At 59.8% G+C, this 16,756-nt stretch overlaps 2 protein-coding genes across 4 annotated transcripts; both read left to right on the forward strand.

Annotated features, from left to right (window-relative positions):
- Positions 1 to 2,537: 2,537 nt before the first annotated feature.
- Positions 2,538 to 11,705, forward strand: SLC12A9 (solute carrier family 12 member 9). The gene is made up of 14 exons (XM_058680780.1): positions 2,538 to 2,814; positions 3,355 to 3,573; positions 3,718 to 3,852; positions 4,169 to 4,300; positions 4,473 to 4,781; positions 5,129 to 5,236; positions 5,326 to 5,437; positions 5,573 to 5,730; positions 5,857 to 5,939; positions 6,110 to 6,234; positions 6,329 to 6,521; positions 6,633 to 6,807; positions 6,946 to 7,092; positions 10,540 to 11,705. Exons 2-14 carry the CDS (start codon positions 3,393 to 3,395, stop codon positions 11,430 to 11,432), a joined length of 2,751 nt encoding a protein of 916 aa, XP_058536763.1. The 5' UTR covers positions 2,538 to 2,814; positions 3,355 to 3,392; the 3' UTR covers positions 11,433 to 11,705.
- A 315-nt stretch (positions 11,706 to 12,020) lies between these two features.
- On the forward strand, positions 12,021 to 15,750 carry TRIP6 (thyroid hormone receptor interactor 6). Of its 3 annotated transcripts, none has more exons than XM_058680562.1 (9): positions 12,021 to 12,259; positions 12,487 to 12,579; positions 12,684 to 12,796; positions 13,010 to 13,393; positions 13,564 to 13,657; positions 13,740 to 13,909; positions 14,976 to 15,154; positions 15,239 to 15,359; positions 15,483 to 15,750. In XM_058680562.1, exons 1-9 carry the CDS (start codon positions 12,151 to 12,153, stop codon positions 15,612 to 15,614), a joined length of 1,395 nt encoding a protein of 464 aa, XP_058536545.1. In that variant the 5' UTR covers positions 12,021 to 12,150; the 3' UTR covers positions 15,615 to 15,750. The 3 variants fall into 3 exon arrangements, with proteins under 3 accessions (XP_058536545.1, XP_004587007.2, XP_058536544.1); XM_004586950.2 differs by having other exon boundaries at positions 12,028 to 12,259; positions 12,437 to 12,579; positions 12,671 to 12,796; XM_058680561.1 differs by having other exon boundaries at positions 12,105 to 12,259; positions 12,671 to 12,796.
- The last annotated feature ends 1,006 nt before the right edge of the window (positions 15,751 to 16,756 follow it).

The raw sequence follows: 16,756 nt of genomic DNA on the forward strand, positions 1-16,756 counted from the left end.
GGCTCAGCAGAAGGACAGACAGCTGCAGCGGGTGGCCGCGTGGAAGTCACTGGGGATCCAGGGAGCAGGTGCCCTACTTGCTAAAGGGGAAAGCGTAGGTGTAGTGGACCCCAGAGGAAACTGAGGAACTCTATTTCAGTGCCACACGTGAAACCACTGCTTGCAACACCTGCTTCACTCCTATGAATGCACCCCCCATCCACTTCCGATCCAGCTCCTTGGCACTGTATCTGGGAAGCATTGGAGGATGGCCCTGCTGCCCATGGGCAAAACCCAGGCTGAGTTTCACATTTCTGGCCTTGGCCTGGCCCAGTCTTGGCTGTTGTGGCCATTTAGGGAGTGAACAAGTAGATGGACAGTCTGTCCCTCTGTTACTCTGCCTTTCAAATATATATATGTATACATGTAAAACAGTAATAGCTAAGGAGTGGGGGAGGGGCAAGTGGGATCCAGAACACCTTTTTTTATTTCCGTATTTATTGGAAATGCAGACTTACAGAGAGAAAGAGAGTGGGAGAGACGCAGGGCGATCTTCTGTCTGCTGGTTCATTCCCCAAAAGGCCAGGGTTGAGCTGATCCGAAGGCAGGAACCAGGAACCTCTACTGAGTCGCCTACGTGGGGGCAGGGGTCTAAGTACTTGGGACATCCTCTCCTGCTTTCCCAGGCCATTACCAGGAAGCTAGATGGGAAGTGGAACACCTGGGACTCCAACTGTTGCCCATATGGGATGCTGGTATGGTAGGCACAGGCTTAGATGTGCCATATCACCTTCCATACCCCCTAAGAGCACTAAAGCTTAGGGGATACACATGGGACCTGTCCCTCCTCCCCCAGGTCGGAGCTTACCTGATACAGATGGGACCTGCTCTGCAGGATGGAGTTTATCTGATACAGATGGGACTGGCCCAGTGCAAAGAACAAGCAAGACACCGAGCTGGAGCGGCCGCACAGGGCAGCCTAGTGCAGACAACTGAGGCAGGTGGGCGGTGGTGGGCGGAAAGAAGCTTCCAGTGTCTCTTCTGACGGCTTCTGTTTTCTCAATGAAATGGGAGGAAGGGCAGGGAGCCAGGACTAAGCAGAAGCACCTCTGGGGTGGTTGATGAGAGGGCTGAAGTCGTGGGAAAGGGAATGGAGCAGAGAGTGAATCAGGGGCCACTGGAGGCTCACGCTGCCCTGGGGATGTTCTGTCCACTGAGGGTCAGCTGCGTGGGGTAGGCTGTGGTTTTGGCCAGCAGGTGTAAAACACACAGCGAGTCAGCACGAGGGGATTCAGGCACATGCCAGGGAGAGCTTGTAGCCGACCTTGAAATTTCAGCTATTGGGCCTGGCGCGGTAGCCTAATGGCTGAAGTCCTACCTTGCACGCACAGAGATGCCATATGGGCACTGGTTCATGTCCGGGCAGCCACGCTTCCCATCCAGCTTCCTGTTTGTGGCCTGGGAAAGCAGCTGAGGACGGCCCAAAGACTTGGGACCCTGCACCTGCGTGGAAGACCCAGAAGACGTTCTGAGCTCCTGGCTTTGGATCAGCTCGGCACTGGCAGTTGTGGCCGCTCGGAGAGTGAATCATTGGATGGAAGATCTTCCTCTCTGTCTCTCCTCCTCTCTGTATATCTGAATTTCCATGAAAAATAAATCTTAAAAAAAAAAAAGTTGGCTCTGCACAGTAGCCTAGTAGCTAAATCTTTGTCTTCATGCTCCAGGAGTGCATGTGGGTGTCGGTTCGTGTCCTGGCTGCTCCACTTCCCATCCAGCTCCCTGCTCATGCCCTAAGAAAGCAGTGGAGGATGCCCCAAAGTGTTGGGACCCTGCAACTGCTTGGGAGACCTGGAGGAAGCTCCAGGCTTAGACTTGGCTCAGCTGTGACCGTTGCAGCCACTTTGGGAGTGAATATGCGGATGGAAGATCTTTTCCTCTCTCTTTTCTTCTCTGTAAACCTGACTTTCCAATAAAAATAAATAATTTTTTTTTTTAAGTTATAGGCAAGAAATGCATTACTTGCCAAGCTCAGAGTGGTTAAGGAGCTGCATGCAGAGACCTATTAGCGGTCCTGCCTGCCGGAGGGAAAAACAGGGTCACCCCAAAACTGCGCAGCCGCTGCTGAGGCCTGTGATGGGGAAGGCTCTCACGTAGGGCTCCCCATCCCGTGGCCTGCCGCTGCTGCAGAGAGCTCCGAAAGCAGGTGGCAGGCGGCGCAGACCGACCTCGGACCTGCGGCCAAGGGCACCCTCCAGTGGCGGAGGCGAGGAGCGCAGCGGCGGCAGCTGGCTCCCAGAGCGAGGCTGGGGGACTTGGGGGGCGCTGCCGGGACCGTCCATTCGTTCCAGCATTTGGAGAGATGGCAGGACCAGGACTCCGAAAGGCGCCAACCACCCCACACCCCGAGTTCCTAGGAGATGCACCTGAGCCAGGTGTCGCGGCCCCGCCCAATTCCTTCGGCCATCTCCGCGCGCGCTCCTGTCCGGGGCTCGCGCGATGCGCCCTACCCCATTCCGCTGGGACTGCGGAGCGCTGTAGGTGCTGAGGGTCCCGAGGCTCGCACCTGACAGCCCGGGCTGCACCTTGAGGGCGGGAGCACGTGGAAGCTGCGGCCGCGCCGGGGGCTGGGCGCCCCCAGAGGGGCGGGACGTTCCCGGACGCCCACGGGGCGGGACCGGCGCCCGGGACCAATGGGGCGCCTGGCTGGGGGGATGGGGCAGGCTCCGGGCCTGACATCCCGGTAGCCGCTGCCGACTGCTCAGCGGAGCCCCCCCGCGCCCCGCTCGGCCCCGCGCGGACCCTTGCGGCCCGCCCGCGGGGCTCTTCCCCCGGCTGGTGAGTGGGTTTACCGCGCCGCAGCCGGGCCGAGGGTGGGCCTGGCCGGGGGATGGAGGTCCGGAGGGCCGCGAGCCGGTCGGGGTGATGGGGCGGGGTGTTTGTGCTTGGTGGGGCTGGGGTGGGGAGAACCCCGTGTGACTGTGTGGAATCTGGGGCGGGCGGGGGATGCTTCGGAGAGGAAGGGATGGGTTGGCGCAGGGTGGGGCTTTGGGGAGATTTGCAAGTTTCTAGCTGCCGGTGGGCGATGGTCGGGGGGCAGCCCGAGTGAGCGGCGTCCGGGGCAAGGGGTGAGGCTGGCCGCGGAACGGGAACTCACTTCCCTTTTGGGGGATTCGCTTCCTTCTCGCACAGCTCGGGGGAACAGCCGGGGCCGCCGCCGCGGGCCTGTGGGAGGGGGTTTCATGTCCTGCTTGGTGGGACATCTGAGATTGCTACGAGCCTGTGCGTGTGTGTGTATGTGTGCGCGCGTCCGTGCGCGACTGGGGGTTTTTCTTGGGGAGCGGGCTCCCCAGGTCATTGCTGGTGTGTGCTTAGCAGGCCCGTTCGTGGTGTCCTCTGCCCGCTCGTGCTTGACCATGGCCAGTGAGAGCTCGCCTCTGCTGGCCTACCGGCTCCTGGGGGAGGAGGCGGCCACCTTCTCTGCCGGTGCCGCTGGGGGTCCCGGAGGGGCGCCTGCACGGAAGCTGTCCACTTTCCTCGGCGTGGTGGTGCCCACGGTGCTGTCCATGTTTAGCATAGTAGTATTCTTGAGAATCGGTGAGTGGGGCGGGGCGTGGGGGGGGGCAGGGGTGCGGACTTCCTGGGGGAGGGGTGGGCCTGGAGAGTGGGGAAGGTGTGGCTCTGGCCTGGAGGCTTGGGGCCCCTCCCAGCCCCTTACCTGCCTTGTTCATGCTGGCCCAGGGTTCGTGGTGGGTCACGCTGGGCTGCTGCAGGCCCTGGCCATGCTGTTGGTTGCCTATTTCATCCTGGCGCTCACCGTCCTGTCTGTCTGTGCCATTGCCACTAACGGCGCTGTGCGTGGAGGCGGGGCCTACTGTATCCTCCACAATGGGGCTGGGGTCCTGGTTGCCCTGCCTCTGGGTGGGGTGAGGTGTGTGTAAGGGGGAAGGGTCCTGGCTCTCCTGCCTCGGGTGGGGTGTGTGTGTGTGTGTGTGTGTGTGTGTGTGTGTATAAGCGTAAGGGCCACTCTGGCTGCACCTGTCGGGCTCTGCGCTGTCTTGCAAATGATGAGATAGTTGTCAGTGCACAGCCAGCAGGCGGCTGTGTCCGGTCTTGGCCAGAGAGCCCAGTGTATGGCCCCTTCCTTGGGCTCCATCCCTGTTGCTTTTTCCTTAACGTTCACTCCCTGTAGTCATGATCAGCCGGACCCTGGGGCCTGAGGTTGGCGGCAGCATCGGCCTTATGTTCTACCTGGCCAATGTGTGCAGCTGCGCCGTGTCCCTGCTGGGGCTGGTGGAGTCCGTGTTGGATATCTTCGGAGCTGGTCTGTGTTCTCTTCCTGCTGTGGGCAGCTCTGGGATTGTGGGTAGAGGAAGGGGGTCCCTTGCTGTCCTGTGCTGTTGTCACTCATGTTGCCAGAGACAGGCCTCCTTGCCCACAGTGGGGACCTGGCAGCCCTTCTGCCTAAAGCTTACATTGTCCCTGCCTCTCTCCAGATGCCACAGGATCCAGAGGGATCCGGGTGCTGCCCCAAGGCTATGGCTGGAACCTCCTCTACGGCTCCCTACTGCTGGGCCTCGTGGGTGGGGTCTGCACGCTGGGCGCTGGCCTCTACGCCCGGGCCTCCTTCCTCACTTTCCTGCTGGTCTCTGGCTCCCTGGGTTCAGTGCTGGTCAGCTTTGTGGCTGTGGGGCCCAGGGACATACCCCTGACCCCTCGGCCCGGCACCAACGGCTCCTCCTTGCCGACCAAGGTGGGCCATTTCACCGGCTTCAACACCAGCACCCTAAGAGACAACTTGGGTGGTGAGTGGGGTGGGGTGTGTGTGTTGGGGGGCTGAGCCCTTGGGGTCCTAGAGACGGGAACAGAACAGATATAGGAGGGAGGATGAAGAGCTCAGATCTGTCCCACCCAGAGAGAGCATGAGATGGTACCTGCCTTGGGGTAGGCAGGGGCACCCACCCTAGGAGGCGGGGCACAGGGGACTCCATGGGAGAGTGTGGGTGAGGGTCTGTGGGGAGGAAGAGGAACTGGTGGGTCCCTCAGAGGTGCCAGGGCTGGGGTGCTTCGTGCAGGTGTGCAGGGGCAGCTGGAGTGGGGGTCGTCTGGCCTGGGGGAGATGAGGAGGATCCTGACTCCCTGTTGCCTTCAGCCGGCTACGCCGAGGACTATACCACGGGAGCCGTGATGACCTTTGCCAGCGTCTTTGCTGTCCTCTTCAACGGTTGCACTGGCATCATGGCGGGGGCCAACATGTCAGGTGGGAGCCCTGCTGCACTCCAGGACACGGTGAAGGGGTTGGGGATGACTGGGGGGCTAACCTCTTACCCCTTGCTGTCTGCCCTGCAGGTGAGCTGAAGGACCCCAGTCGGGCCATCCCTCTGGGCACGATAGTGGCCGTGGCCTACACCTTCTTCATCTACATCCTGCTGTTCTTCCTCTCCAGTTTCACTTGTGATAGGTGACCTGGGTCATCCCGGCAGGGGTGGGCAGCAGCACAGGCTGAGTGGGGGGAACAGGGACCTGGCTGTCAGGGTGAGGGGCTGTGAGGGTCACTGGTGCCCAGCCTGAGGGCCGCCCTCCGCACCCCCACCAGGGTCCTGCTGCAGGAGGACTACGGCTTCTTCCGCGCCATTAGCCTGTGGCCCCCGTTGGTGCTCATCGGCATCTATGCCACCTCGCTGTCAGCCTCCATGAGTTCTCTCATTGGCGCCTCCCGCATCCTGCATGCCCTGGCCCAGGACGACCTGTTTGGTGCGCTCTGCTCTTCCTGTACCCCTCTCCCTGTACACCCTTACCAGGTCTGATCGTCCCCAGCCCCCTTGCACCTGCCGGCACGGCCCAGGCTGACCTGTCTCAGCCTTGGTTCTGTTTTCATAGGTGTGATCTTGGCCCCAGCTAAGGTGGTCACCCACGGGGGGAACCCCTGGGGAGCAGTCCTGTACTCCTGGGGCCTGGTACAGGTAGGTCTTTCTCTTCAAGCTTCCCCCATGACTGGGGCGGGTTAGCGACAGGCTGGAGTCATGGATGGAATGGTGGGGGTGTTGGCTGGTCTTCTGTGGAAGGGTGCATCTGTACTTCTGGGAGTGCTTTGATACCCTGATGGACGTCCTGCTCCTTGATCCCTGCCCAGCTGGTGCTCCTAGCCGGAAAGCTGAACACACTGGCCGCTGTGGTCACTGTCTTCTACCTGGTGGCCTATGCTGCCGTGGACCTGTCCTGTCTGAGCTTAGAGTGGGCCTCAGCACCCAACTTCCGGTGAGAGATGGATGAAGGGAGTCATGAGGGTTGGTGCTGCGCCCCGACCCTGAGCCTTGGCTCTGAGTTCCCTCCCTTCTCTGCTCGACCCCAGCCCCACCTTCAGCCTGTTCTCCTGGCACACTTGCCTGCTGGGCGTGGCCTCCTGCCTGCTCATGATGTTCCTGATCAGCCCGGGAGCAGCTGGTGGCTCCTTGCTGCTCATGGGCCTGCTGTCTGCCCTGCTCACTGCCCGAGGGGGCCCCAGCAGCTGGGGCTACGTCAGCCAGGCCCTGCTCTTCCATCAGGTGAGAGGTGCTTGGGGGGACCCCACTTCCCATGGCTGGGTGGGTGTTTCTGTTCAAGAGCGGGAGGCTGAAGGTGGAAGGCGGATGCTCATCTGAAGCGCCTACCCCCAGGTGCGGAAGTACCTGCTCAGACTTGACGTCCGCAAAGACCACGTGAAGTTCTGGCGGCCCCAGCTGCTGCTGCTGGTGGGGAACCCCCGGGGTGCCCTGCCTTTGCTTCGGTTAGCCAACCAGCTCAAGAAAGGGGGACTCTACGTGCTGGGCCATGTGACCTTGGGGGACCTGGGTGAGTAGTCCTCTGCCCTTCCCAAATGCCCCGGGGGACTCTTCCCACCAGCGCTGGCTGTGCCCAGTCCTGCGTTTCAGGTGTGATGCGGCTGCCTGGAGACCTGACCCAGAGCTGCTGTCCTTCTCCTGCCCGCAGACTCGCTGCCCTCAGACCCTGTGCAGCCGCAGTATGGGGCGTGGCTGAGCCTGGTGGACCGTGCCCAGGTGAAGGCTTTTGTGGACCTCACTCTGTCACCCTCCGTGCGCCAGGGGGCTCAGCACCTGCTGCGGATCTCGGGCCTCGGTGAGCTTTGTTCTCCCTGCTGTCCGCTCTGTGGCCCCTTTAAATCTCGGTTCACTTCCTGCCTACAAAAGACCGCAGATTGTAAACTGCAGAAGGAACTGGGCCCAGTGCCGATAGGAGGAGAGCTGAGATAACAGCCAGCCATAGCAGCTGGGGATAAGGGTTGCTGCTGTGGGGTAATTGTTACTTATTTGCAGTTCATCTGAAAGGCAGAAGATCTTTCATATCCACCGGTTCACTCCTGCACATGGTTGCAGTGGCTTGGGCTGGGTCTGGGCTGATGACAGGAGCCTGGACTTACTTTCAGGTCTCCCACATGAGTGCAGGGGCCCACGGACTTTCCCAGGCCCCTCACCAGGGAGTTGGATTGGAAATGGAGCAGCTGAACCTGTGCTCCTTTGTGATGCTGGCATTGCAGGTGGCAGCTTGACCTGATGGGCCGTAAAGCTGACCCCACTTCTTTTTTTTTTTGAGACCCCAAAATGGGAGTATAGATCTTGAAGTGTGTGAGGGTTTTTCAAAAAGTGTATGGAAATGGGGCCAGTGCCCTGTGGTATATAGTAGGCTAAGCCTCCACCTGTGGTGCCGGCATCCCATATGGGTGCTGGTTTGAGTCCCAGCTTCTTGCTGATGTGCCTGGAAAAGCAGTGGAAGATGGCTCCAGTCCTCAGGCCCCTACACCCATGTGGAAGATCTGGAAGAGGCTCCTAACTCTGGCATTTGTGGAGTCGGAGAATGAACCAGCAGATGGAAGATCCCTGTCTTCTCTCTCTGCAACACTGTCTTTCAAATTAAAAATAAAAATTATCTTAAAAAGATAAAAAATTTATAGGAAGGGAGTTTTTAGTGCAAAAAAACCCCAAACTTTTAAAATCTGTGTATGCGAGAGTTTCTCAGCGAGTCTACAGAAATTGCATATGATGAAAAACTGAGTGGATTTCAACTTTTGGTGGCAAAACACGCTTATCTTTTAATTCTGTTTTCCACTCACTTGCTGAAGGAGGCTCGTATTCCTGGGACAGTAGGGCCATTGTCTGGGTCTGGGGCAGTCCCATCAACCACCAGAATTCAGAGGAGCCAGACCACCACACAGTGATGTGGCCAGCAGAGGGTTTGTGGAGAGGCTGACTCTCAGCCTGGCCAGTGGGTAGTGGCATGGCACAGCCCCAGCCACCACAAAGGACGCTGGAGGGCACGTGGTGACGCCTCACATGGAGGGAATGGAGTGTTTGTTTCTCCCTGAAGACTCACTGATTTATTTGAAAGGCAGAGTTATAGAGGGAGGTGAGAGAGAGATATGTTCCATTTGCTGGTTCACTAGCTGCCATGGCTGGGATTGGGCCAGGTGCACGCCAGGAGCCTGGAACTCCATCTGGGTCTCCCACGCAGGTGGCAGGGACCAGACTCTGCTGCTTTCCTAGGCACATCACCAGGGGGCTGGATTGGGGACATGCTTGGTCGCAGGCCACAAAACCAGCCGGAGCACTGCCACTCCAGCCCCAGGCCCAGGCTCCTCTGAGTCCCCACCTAGCTTCCCGGCTTCTGTCACCTGAGTGCACACTTCCTTCCCCATTAAGAATCTGGCTCAAGTTCAAGAGTGTTGGACATCGCCCTGGCTGTGAGAATCATTACTCTGGAAACAGCCAGGACGGGCGGGGCTGGGTTCAAATTGCTAGAGCAGTCACTGCCACATTCATGAAAACACAGGCTTTGTAGCGGCTCAGCATGATAACCTGTTGCTCATGATGCTGCCATCTGCTGGTGTTCCTTGGCTGGTTTGAATCCCAGCTGCTCCACCTCTGATCCAAGCTGTCTACTTACGCTCCCGGGAAGACAGCAGAGGATGGATCAAGCATGGGCCCCTGTCACTCATGTGTGTGCGACCTGGATGGCGTTCTGAGCTCCTGGCATTAGCCTGGCCCAGCTCCAGTTGTGCCATTTGGGAAGTGAACTAGCCAAGACTCCTTTCTCTCTGTCTCTCCCTCCCTCCTTGCCTGTCTCGGTTGCTCTGCCTTTCAAATAACCAAATAAATAAATAAATTTTCTATTATGCTCTTTGGTGGCACATATACTAAGAAATATTTATTTTACTTGGAAGTTGGAATGACAGAGAGATATCAGTTTTTCCACTGATTCACTCCCCAAAGGGCCACAGCTGGGCCATTCTTTCAGGGCTCTCAACTGGGTGCAGGGACCCAAACACTGGGCCATCTTATGCTGCTTTTCCCTGTGTATTACAATAGGGGGTTGGATCAGAAGTGGAGCAGCTCGGTCTCTAACCCATGTGGTCACTATGCCGTAGCACAGGCCCCCAACCACTCCTGGGTTTTAGTTTGCCAACGAGCCACATGGAATCATGGGGCTGGCGTTGTGGCACAGAGGGCTGAGCGGCTGCTTGTGAGGCCAGCACCCCACACTAAGGCACCAGCTGGTGCCCTGCTTCCCCTCCAGCTCCCTGCCCATGTGCCTTGGAAAGCCGAGGAGATGGCCCAAGTGCTTGTCACCCACACGGGGAGACCTGGGTGGACTCCACTTCCTCTGGTCTTCCACATGGATACAGGAGCCCAAGGCCATGGGCTGTCCTCAACTGCTTTCCTAGGTCACAGGCAGGGAGCTAGATGTGAAGTGGAGCAGCCAGGATTAGAACTAGTGCTCATATGGGATCCCGGCACTTGCAAGGCGAGGACTTTAGCCACTAGGCTACTCTGCCAGGCCCACTTAAAAAATTTTTTTTAACTGCCATCAAATCAAAATATATATGCCAGGAGGATTTTCTACATAGAGAAAATCTGCTTTTCCTGGAGCCACCTTCTGCGGTGTTTTATTTTAGAAAGTTTTGTTTATTTGGGGCCAGGGTAGTGGCAGCCTAGTCCTCCCCCTGGCATCCCATGAGGGCACGGGTTTGTGTGCCAGCTGCTCCACTTCGCTCTAGCTCTGTTCTAATGGCCTGGGAAAGCAGTCGAGGCTGGCCCAGGGTGTGGGATGGCTGCATCTGCTTGCCCCAGGGACCTGCCACCCGTGAGCTGCTGGGTCAGAGTCTTCCCAGGGCTCTAGATGAGCGGCTTCCTGCCTCCCACCTCCTCACAGGGGCGGCTCCTTAAACAGACTCTTCAGGTGCTTTTGGCTTCTTTAAGTAGCCGAGATTAGCCACAGAGATAAGCAAATAGATGCCTGTGGAAGCGATGAGGAAAGCTGTGTGATGTTGCCTGAAGAGCCCCCAGCACCCGTGGGAACCAAATGCAGATGGTGGGAGCGTGGGCGAGGGCTCAGGCGCGTGAGAGCGTGGCGGGAACCCAGCGCGGGTGAGGGTGAGTGTAGGACAGTCCAACACCTGCACCCTGCACAGGGGGTGCGCGTGGGCGCATGTGAGCCTGGCCTAACCCCACCAGGGTATGGCCAGCACCCTGCCTTCCCTAACCATCTTCCCCACCCCTCACTTGCCGGCAGGTGGAATGAAGCCCAACACGTTGGTCCTGGGTTTCTATGATGATGCTCCGCCACAGGACCACTTCCTGAGAGATCCCGCCTTCTCCGAGCCCCTAGACGGCCCCCAGGAGGGTGGCGCCCCAGCTCTGAGTACCCTCTTCCCGCCACCCCGGGCTCCTGGGAGCCCCCGCGCGCTCAGCCCCCAGGACTACGTGGCCACCGTAGCGGACGCCCTCAAGATGAACAAGAACGTGGTGCTGGCCCGGGCCTGTGGGGCCCTGCCCCCTGAACGGCTGAGCCGGGGTTCCGGGGGCCCCGTGCCACCGCACCATGTGGACGTGTGGCCCCTCAATCTGCTGCGACCCCGGGGTGGGCCCGGCTACGTGGACGTGTGCGGCCTCTTTGTACTGCAGATGGCCACCATCCTGGGCATGGTGCCCGCCTGGCACAGTGCGCGACTCCGCATCTTCCTGTGTTTGGGCCCGCGCGAGGCCCCTGGGGCGGCCGAAGGGCGGCTGCGGGCGCTACTGAGCCAACTGCGGATCCGGGCCGAAGTGCGCGAGGTGGTGTGGGGCGAGGGCGCCGGGGCTGACCGGCAGGAGGAAGAGGATGAAGGGGACTTTGTGAACAGCGGGCACGGGGACGCCGAGGCCGAGGCCCTGGCCCGCAGCGCCAATGCCCTGGTGCGCGCTCAGCAGGGACGCGGCATGGGTGGAGGGCCCGGCGGCCCGGAGGCAGCAGCAGATGGCCAGGAGGGGCCCGCCACGGCACTCACCTTCCTGTACCTGCCTCGGCCGCCTGCCGACCCCACGCGCTACCCGCGTTACCTGGCGCTGCTGGAAACTCTGAGCCGCGACCTGGGCCCCACGCTGTTGGTGCACGGCCTCACGCCAGTCACCTGCACTGACCTCTAAGGCCTCCGGAGGCATGGACGCTGCAGGAGTGGCTAATCAGGGATGGGTAGCCCTGCCTTGGGGCCCTGGAAGTTCCCAGGGGGTCCCGAGCTCCAGTGTCTCCCGTGTCCTTTGGGAGGGGACCCAGGTTGAGCACAGGGGCTGGCCGGGGGGGACCACAGCCCCCTACACCCTCTTGCCAGCCGGCCTCTCCCACCTTGGTGCCTTGACCGCAGGGGCCGGCTCCGCTGCGGACCCCAGGCTACCTCAGCTGGCCGCCGGGAGTGGGTGCGTGGGTGGGTGGGTGGGTAGGTGGGTGAATGGAGGGCCATGTTTTCTTTGCGGTGTCATTTTTCTGACTCTGCGGACCATAAATAAAAGACCGAAACACTACAGGCTGGCCTCATGCTGCTGGCGGGGACGTGGGAGGGAGGTGCCAGAGCTTGCACAGGCCCTACCCGGCTGCCACGTGCAGGCCCGCGCCTCCCGCAGCCCCCCAGGACTGCACGCCCGTCGCGGAGAGCCCGCCCCTGGCGCCTCGGGGAGGGGCCGCAGAGAGGGCCTCAGGGCCCACGTGACCCTCCCCCGGAATGCGGTGACGTCACCGGGGGCGTGGCTGTCCCCAAAATTGGGGAGGAAGGGGGGAAAAAAAAGCCAGAAAAAGTTTCTTTCTTGGAGTCCCATACCAGGCCTTGGACGGAAGAGGTGGCCAAGGCCAGAGGCTCCTCCATTCCAGACCATGTCGGGGCCCACCTGGCTCCCCCCAAAGCAGCCGGAGGCCACCAGAGCCCTTCAAGGGAGGGCGCTCTCCCGGGGCGCCCCTGGGCTGCCACCCGCCCACGGAACAGGTAAGGCAGGCGTATTTGCAGCGGGGCAGGGCTGGGGTGGAGAGATGCCCAGCTCGGCCCCCTCCCAAGTCTGCGCCTGCAGCCCCCTGCCTCCCACCCAGGTGAGGGGGAGGAGGCGCAGAATGGCCCTCTCTCCAGCCTCATCCCCACCTCTGGTCTCTCTCCCTCCCACCCCAGCACTCCAGCCTCACCCCAGGGTCAATTTTTGCCCCCTCCCGTCTGAGCAGTGTTACCAGTCCCCAGGGGGCCGCGAGGACCGTGGCCGGGAGGACTGGGGCCCGGCCTGGGTGGGGTCCCACGGAGCACCCCAGCGCCCGCAGGTGAGAATGGTGGTGTTGGGGTGTGGTGCAGGGGGAACCCTGGGAGAGGGCTTCCTGATTTGTCTCCTCCTGGCTTTGGCTCCTTCTCCAGGGGCTCCCCCCAGAAAGGGGGGCGCTGCGCCCAGGAAGTCTGGATGCTGAGATTGACTCGCTGACCAGCATGCTGGCCGAGCTCGATGGGGGCCGGGGACACCCTGTGCGGAGGCCTGACCGACAGGTGACTTCCCATGCCTTGCTCCTGTCTCCCCTGCCCCGTCCCCAGTCTGGGATCGGGCGCTAGTGCCCCCCTTTCCCTCCACCTGTCCCCACCACCTCTGCTCCATGCGGCTCACTCTTCAGCCACCAAGGTGGGGGTCAGGTGACTTTCCCCAGGTGTGGGGTCCCTCCTGACTTGGGCTTTGCTCATTGCTTCTGATCTGTTTCTCTCCAGGCTTATGAGGCCGCTCAGCCCCCTTCCTACCGCTCTGGCTCTCTGAAACCCAATGGAGGGGGCGTCGCCCCCCCTCCGCTGCCAGCATCCCCCTATGGGGGCCCCACCCCAGCCTCTTATGCTACAGCCAGCACCCCAGCTGGCCCAGCCTTCCCAGTGCAGGTGAAGGTGGCCCAGCCTGTGAGAGGCTGTGGCCCTCCCAGACGGGGAGCTTCGCAGGCCTCTGGGCCCCTTCCTGGCCCCCACTTGCCTCTCACAGGCCGAGGTGATGTCTGGGGAGTTGGCTACCGGAGCCACCGTGGGCCAGGGCCGGGGGGGAAAGAGGACGCTGTTGGGGTGTCTGGTCCTGCAGGAGGAGGAAGAGGCGGCGGACATGGGCCACAGGTGAGCCCCTGGGTGTTAACATGCTGGGGCTTCCTAAACTGAGAGAGGAGGAATGCTAAAGATCCTGCTTTGAGAGCAGACCCCGAGAGAGACCTGGGGTGTGGAGTGGGAGAGGGGTTCGAGCAGGCTGGATGCCTGGAGGAACTGAGCCCCATGCTGCCCACCCTCAGGTCCCCCTGAACCAGCCTCCTGAGGAGGAACTGGAGCGACTGACCAAGAAGCTGGTGCAGGACATGAGCCACCCGCCCAGCGGCGAGTACTTTGGTGGGTGTCCATGTGGAGCGGGAGGGAGGCTGGCCAGCCCAGGTCTGTGGCAGGCTGTGACCCTGTCCTTCCCTGCGCCCAGGCCGATGTGGTGGCTGTGGAGAAGACGTGGTTGGAGATGGTGCTGGGGTTGTGGCCCTGGACCGTGTCTTCCACGTGGGGTGCTTTGTGTGCTCCACTTGCCGGGCCCAGCTCCGGGGCCAGCATTTCTATGCGGTGGACAGGAGGGCGTACTGTGAGAGCTGCTATGTGGTGAGTGGCTGCGGCTGGTGGGGTCTGTGGCAGGAGGCAGAGGAGCTTCCTGCAAGGTGGGAGCCAGATGTCCAAGGCCAGAAGAGGAATAAGGGAGGGGAGGGTGGTGGTGGTGGTGGGGTTCATGGAGAAGGTGAAGGGAAGCATTAGCAGAGGAGCCGAGTGCTGGAGGGAAGGCTCACAGTTCCATAGAAGGGGTTTTCTTGAATGTCATTGTTGATTTATGAAATTGCAAGGCACACAGACAGATATTGCTCCTGCTGGTTCACTCCCCCACATGTGTGGACAGGCTAGTGGGGCTGGGCTCCACCGAAGTCAGGAGCCTGGCACTACATCCAGGGCTCTCACGTGGGTGGCACCATCCCTGCCACCCCCCTGGGTGTTCAGGAGCAGGAAGCTTGACCGGAAGTCTTTATGACATGGGATGCAGGTGTCTCAAACAGTCTCTTAAGGGAGTGGGTACCATGGCAACACCACCCCAGCAAAACTAGGTATTACTCCTGATTACGGACTAACAGGATGTTGATATTCAGGGAGCTGGACTCAGATTGGTTCAGCTCCACCTCCCACCAAGTCCAAGGGAGGCTGTTACAGAAAACAGCTCTGGGTAGGGGATGAGGAGTGGGGCTTAGTGATGGCTCAGTTAGCTAATCCTCCGCCTGCAAGTGCCAGGATCCCATATTGGAAGGCGGTTCATGTCCTGGCTGCTGCTATTCCTTTTCCATCCAGTTCCCTGCTTGTGGCCTGGGAAAGCAGCGGAGGATAGCCCAAAGCCTTGGAACCCTGCACTCGCATGGGATACCCCAAAGAAGCTCCTGACTCCTGGCTTTGGGTTGGTTCAGCTCTGGCCCGTGTGGCCATTTGGGGAATGAACCAGCAGATGAAGGATCTTTCTCTTTGTCTCTCCTTCTCTCTGTAAATCTGACTTTCTAATAATAATAATAATAATAATAATAATAATAATAATAATAAAATCTAAAAGAACCCCAACTAAAAGCAAATTCTCTGGGGGAAGAACCAGTGCCCCCTGCCTCCCGCTGACCTTCCTGGCTGTCCCGCCCACCAGGCTACCCTGGAGAAATGTTCCACGTGCTCCCAGCCCATCCTGGACCGGATCCTGCGGGCCATGGGGAAGGCCTACCATCCTGGCTGCTTCACCTGTGTGGTCTGCCACCGCGGCCTTGATGGCGTCCCCTTCACGGTGGACGCTACCAGCCAGATCCACTGCATCGAGGACTTCCACAGGTGGGAACCCCTCCTCTCCCCCACCCCTGATCCCCCTAATCCCCTCCTGCTTCCTACCATCCTTTAGTTCTCTCCCATACCCAGGAAGTTTGCACCCCGATGCTCTGTGTGTGGCGGGGCCATCATGCCTGAGCCGGGCCAGGAGGAGACCGTGAGGATCGTTGCCTTGGACCGCAGTTTTCACATCGGTTGCTATAAGTGCGAGGTCAGGGGGCCTGGGTGAGAGCTAAGCAGTTGACAGTCTAGGCTGCGGGGGGAAGAGCTGAGGGGGCTGGGGGTGTAGGGTGGGAGGGAGCTGCTGGGAAAGCTGTTGTCTCCTTGCCAACAGGAGTGTGGCCTGCTGCTGTCCTCGGAGGGCGAGTGCCAGGGCTGCTACCCACTGGATGGGCATATCTTGTGCAAGGCCTGCAGCGCCTGGCGCATCCAGGAACTCTCTGCTACCGTCACCACTGACTGCTGAGACTCCGTGGTGGGCAGCGCATGTGCTGCCTGCTGCCTTCCCAGTCCCTGTCCTTGCCATCCCTGGCATCTGCCTTTGTAATTTTGTTACCAAATGTCTCCTTCTTGGTGAAATAATAACCCCTGAGCATTCCACAGGTTACAAGTCTTGTCTGATTGTCCCAGTAGCTACAACACAAGCACACCTATTGTTAGTTTGTAATCTATATAATATTTTATTGCAAAGTCAGATATATGGAGAGGAAGATCTTCCACCTGCTGGTTTACTCCCCAAGTGGCCTCAATGGCTGGAGCTGAGCTGATCTAAAGCCAGGAGCCAGGAGCTTCTTCTGGGTCTCCCACATAGGTGCAGGGTTCCAAGGCTTTCCCAGGCCACAAGCAAGGAGCCTCATGGGAAGTGGGGCCAGTGGGATTAGAACTGGTGCCCATATGGGATCCCAGCACATGCAAGGCAAGGACTTTAGCCACTAGGCTACTGTGCCGGGCCATGTATTTTTTTTTTAAACACTAGAGTTGCGAACAAATGGGCTGGGGGAGATTCCAAACTGATGGCACAGGGTTCCAGGGTTGGGTGTTTTTAGCTCTGGTGGACTTTAAAAATTATAATTATCATTATTATTATTGCAACTCCTATCCTTGCAGTGATGGGAGGAAGCCTCACACTGAAGTCACGAAGCGGCTTTAAGGGGTGGGTCAGGCCAGATTGTCCACCCGCCTGTACCTCGGGTCCTTAAGGGTCCTTTATGGGACCTACAGCCCATCTCGTCCAAGGGTTGTTCTGGAGCTGAGACTCGCACCCTGAGAACCGTGGGTTTTCCTGGGAGCTCACACTGGGGTCTCTATCCAAGCTGGTTTTTTTTTAATGGGAAAAGAAAATGGTGGGAGGAGACAGTTTAAAATGGTCGCTTCGGTCGGTCCTAGTCCCTAACCGCTTACGCATCCCGTGGGAGGAGGGCGTTAACATTACTCTCCCCACTCCGACCCAGCTAAGGAGGCGTCCTGGGCTGGGAGGGAAATGGGGCAGACCCCGGAGACTTCCTAGCGCAGCGACCCTCTTGCCGAGCCCAACGCCTTCGCAGGGCCCCGCGCGGCTTCCGTCGTCTCTGATTCCTAGGGAAGCGCGCGAGACTTCCGAGGCCCGCC

This window comes from Ochotona princeps, chromosome 24, assembly GCF_030435755.1.
Source record: "Ochotona princeps isolate mOchPri1 chromosome 24, mOchPri1.hap1, whole genome shotgun sequence".
NCBI classification, from domain to species: Eukaryota; Metazoa; Chordata; class Mammalia; order Lagomorpha; family Ochotonidae; genus Ochotona; species Ochotona princeps.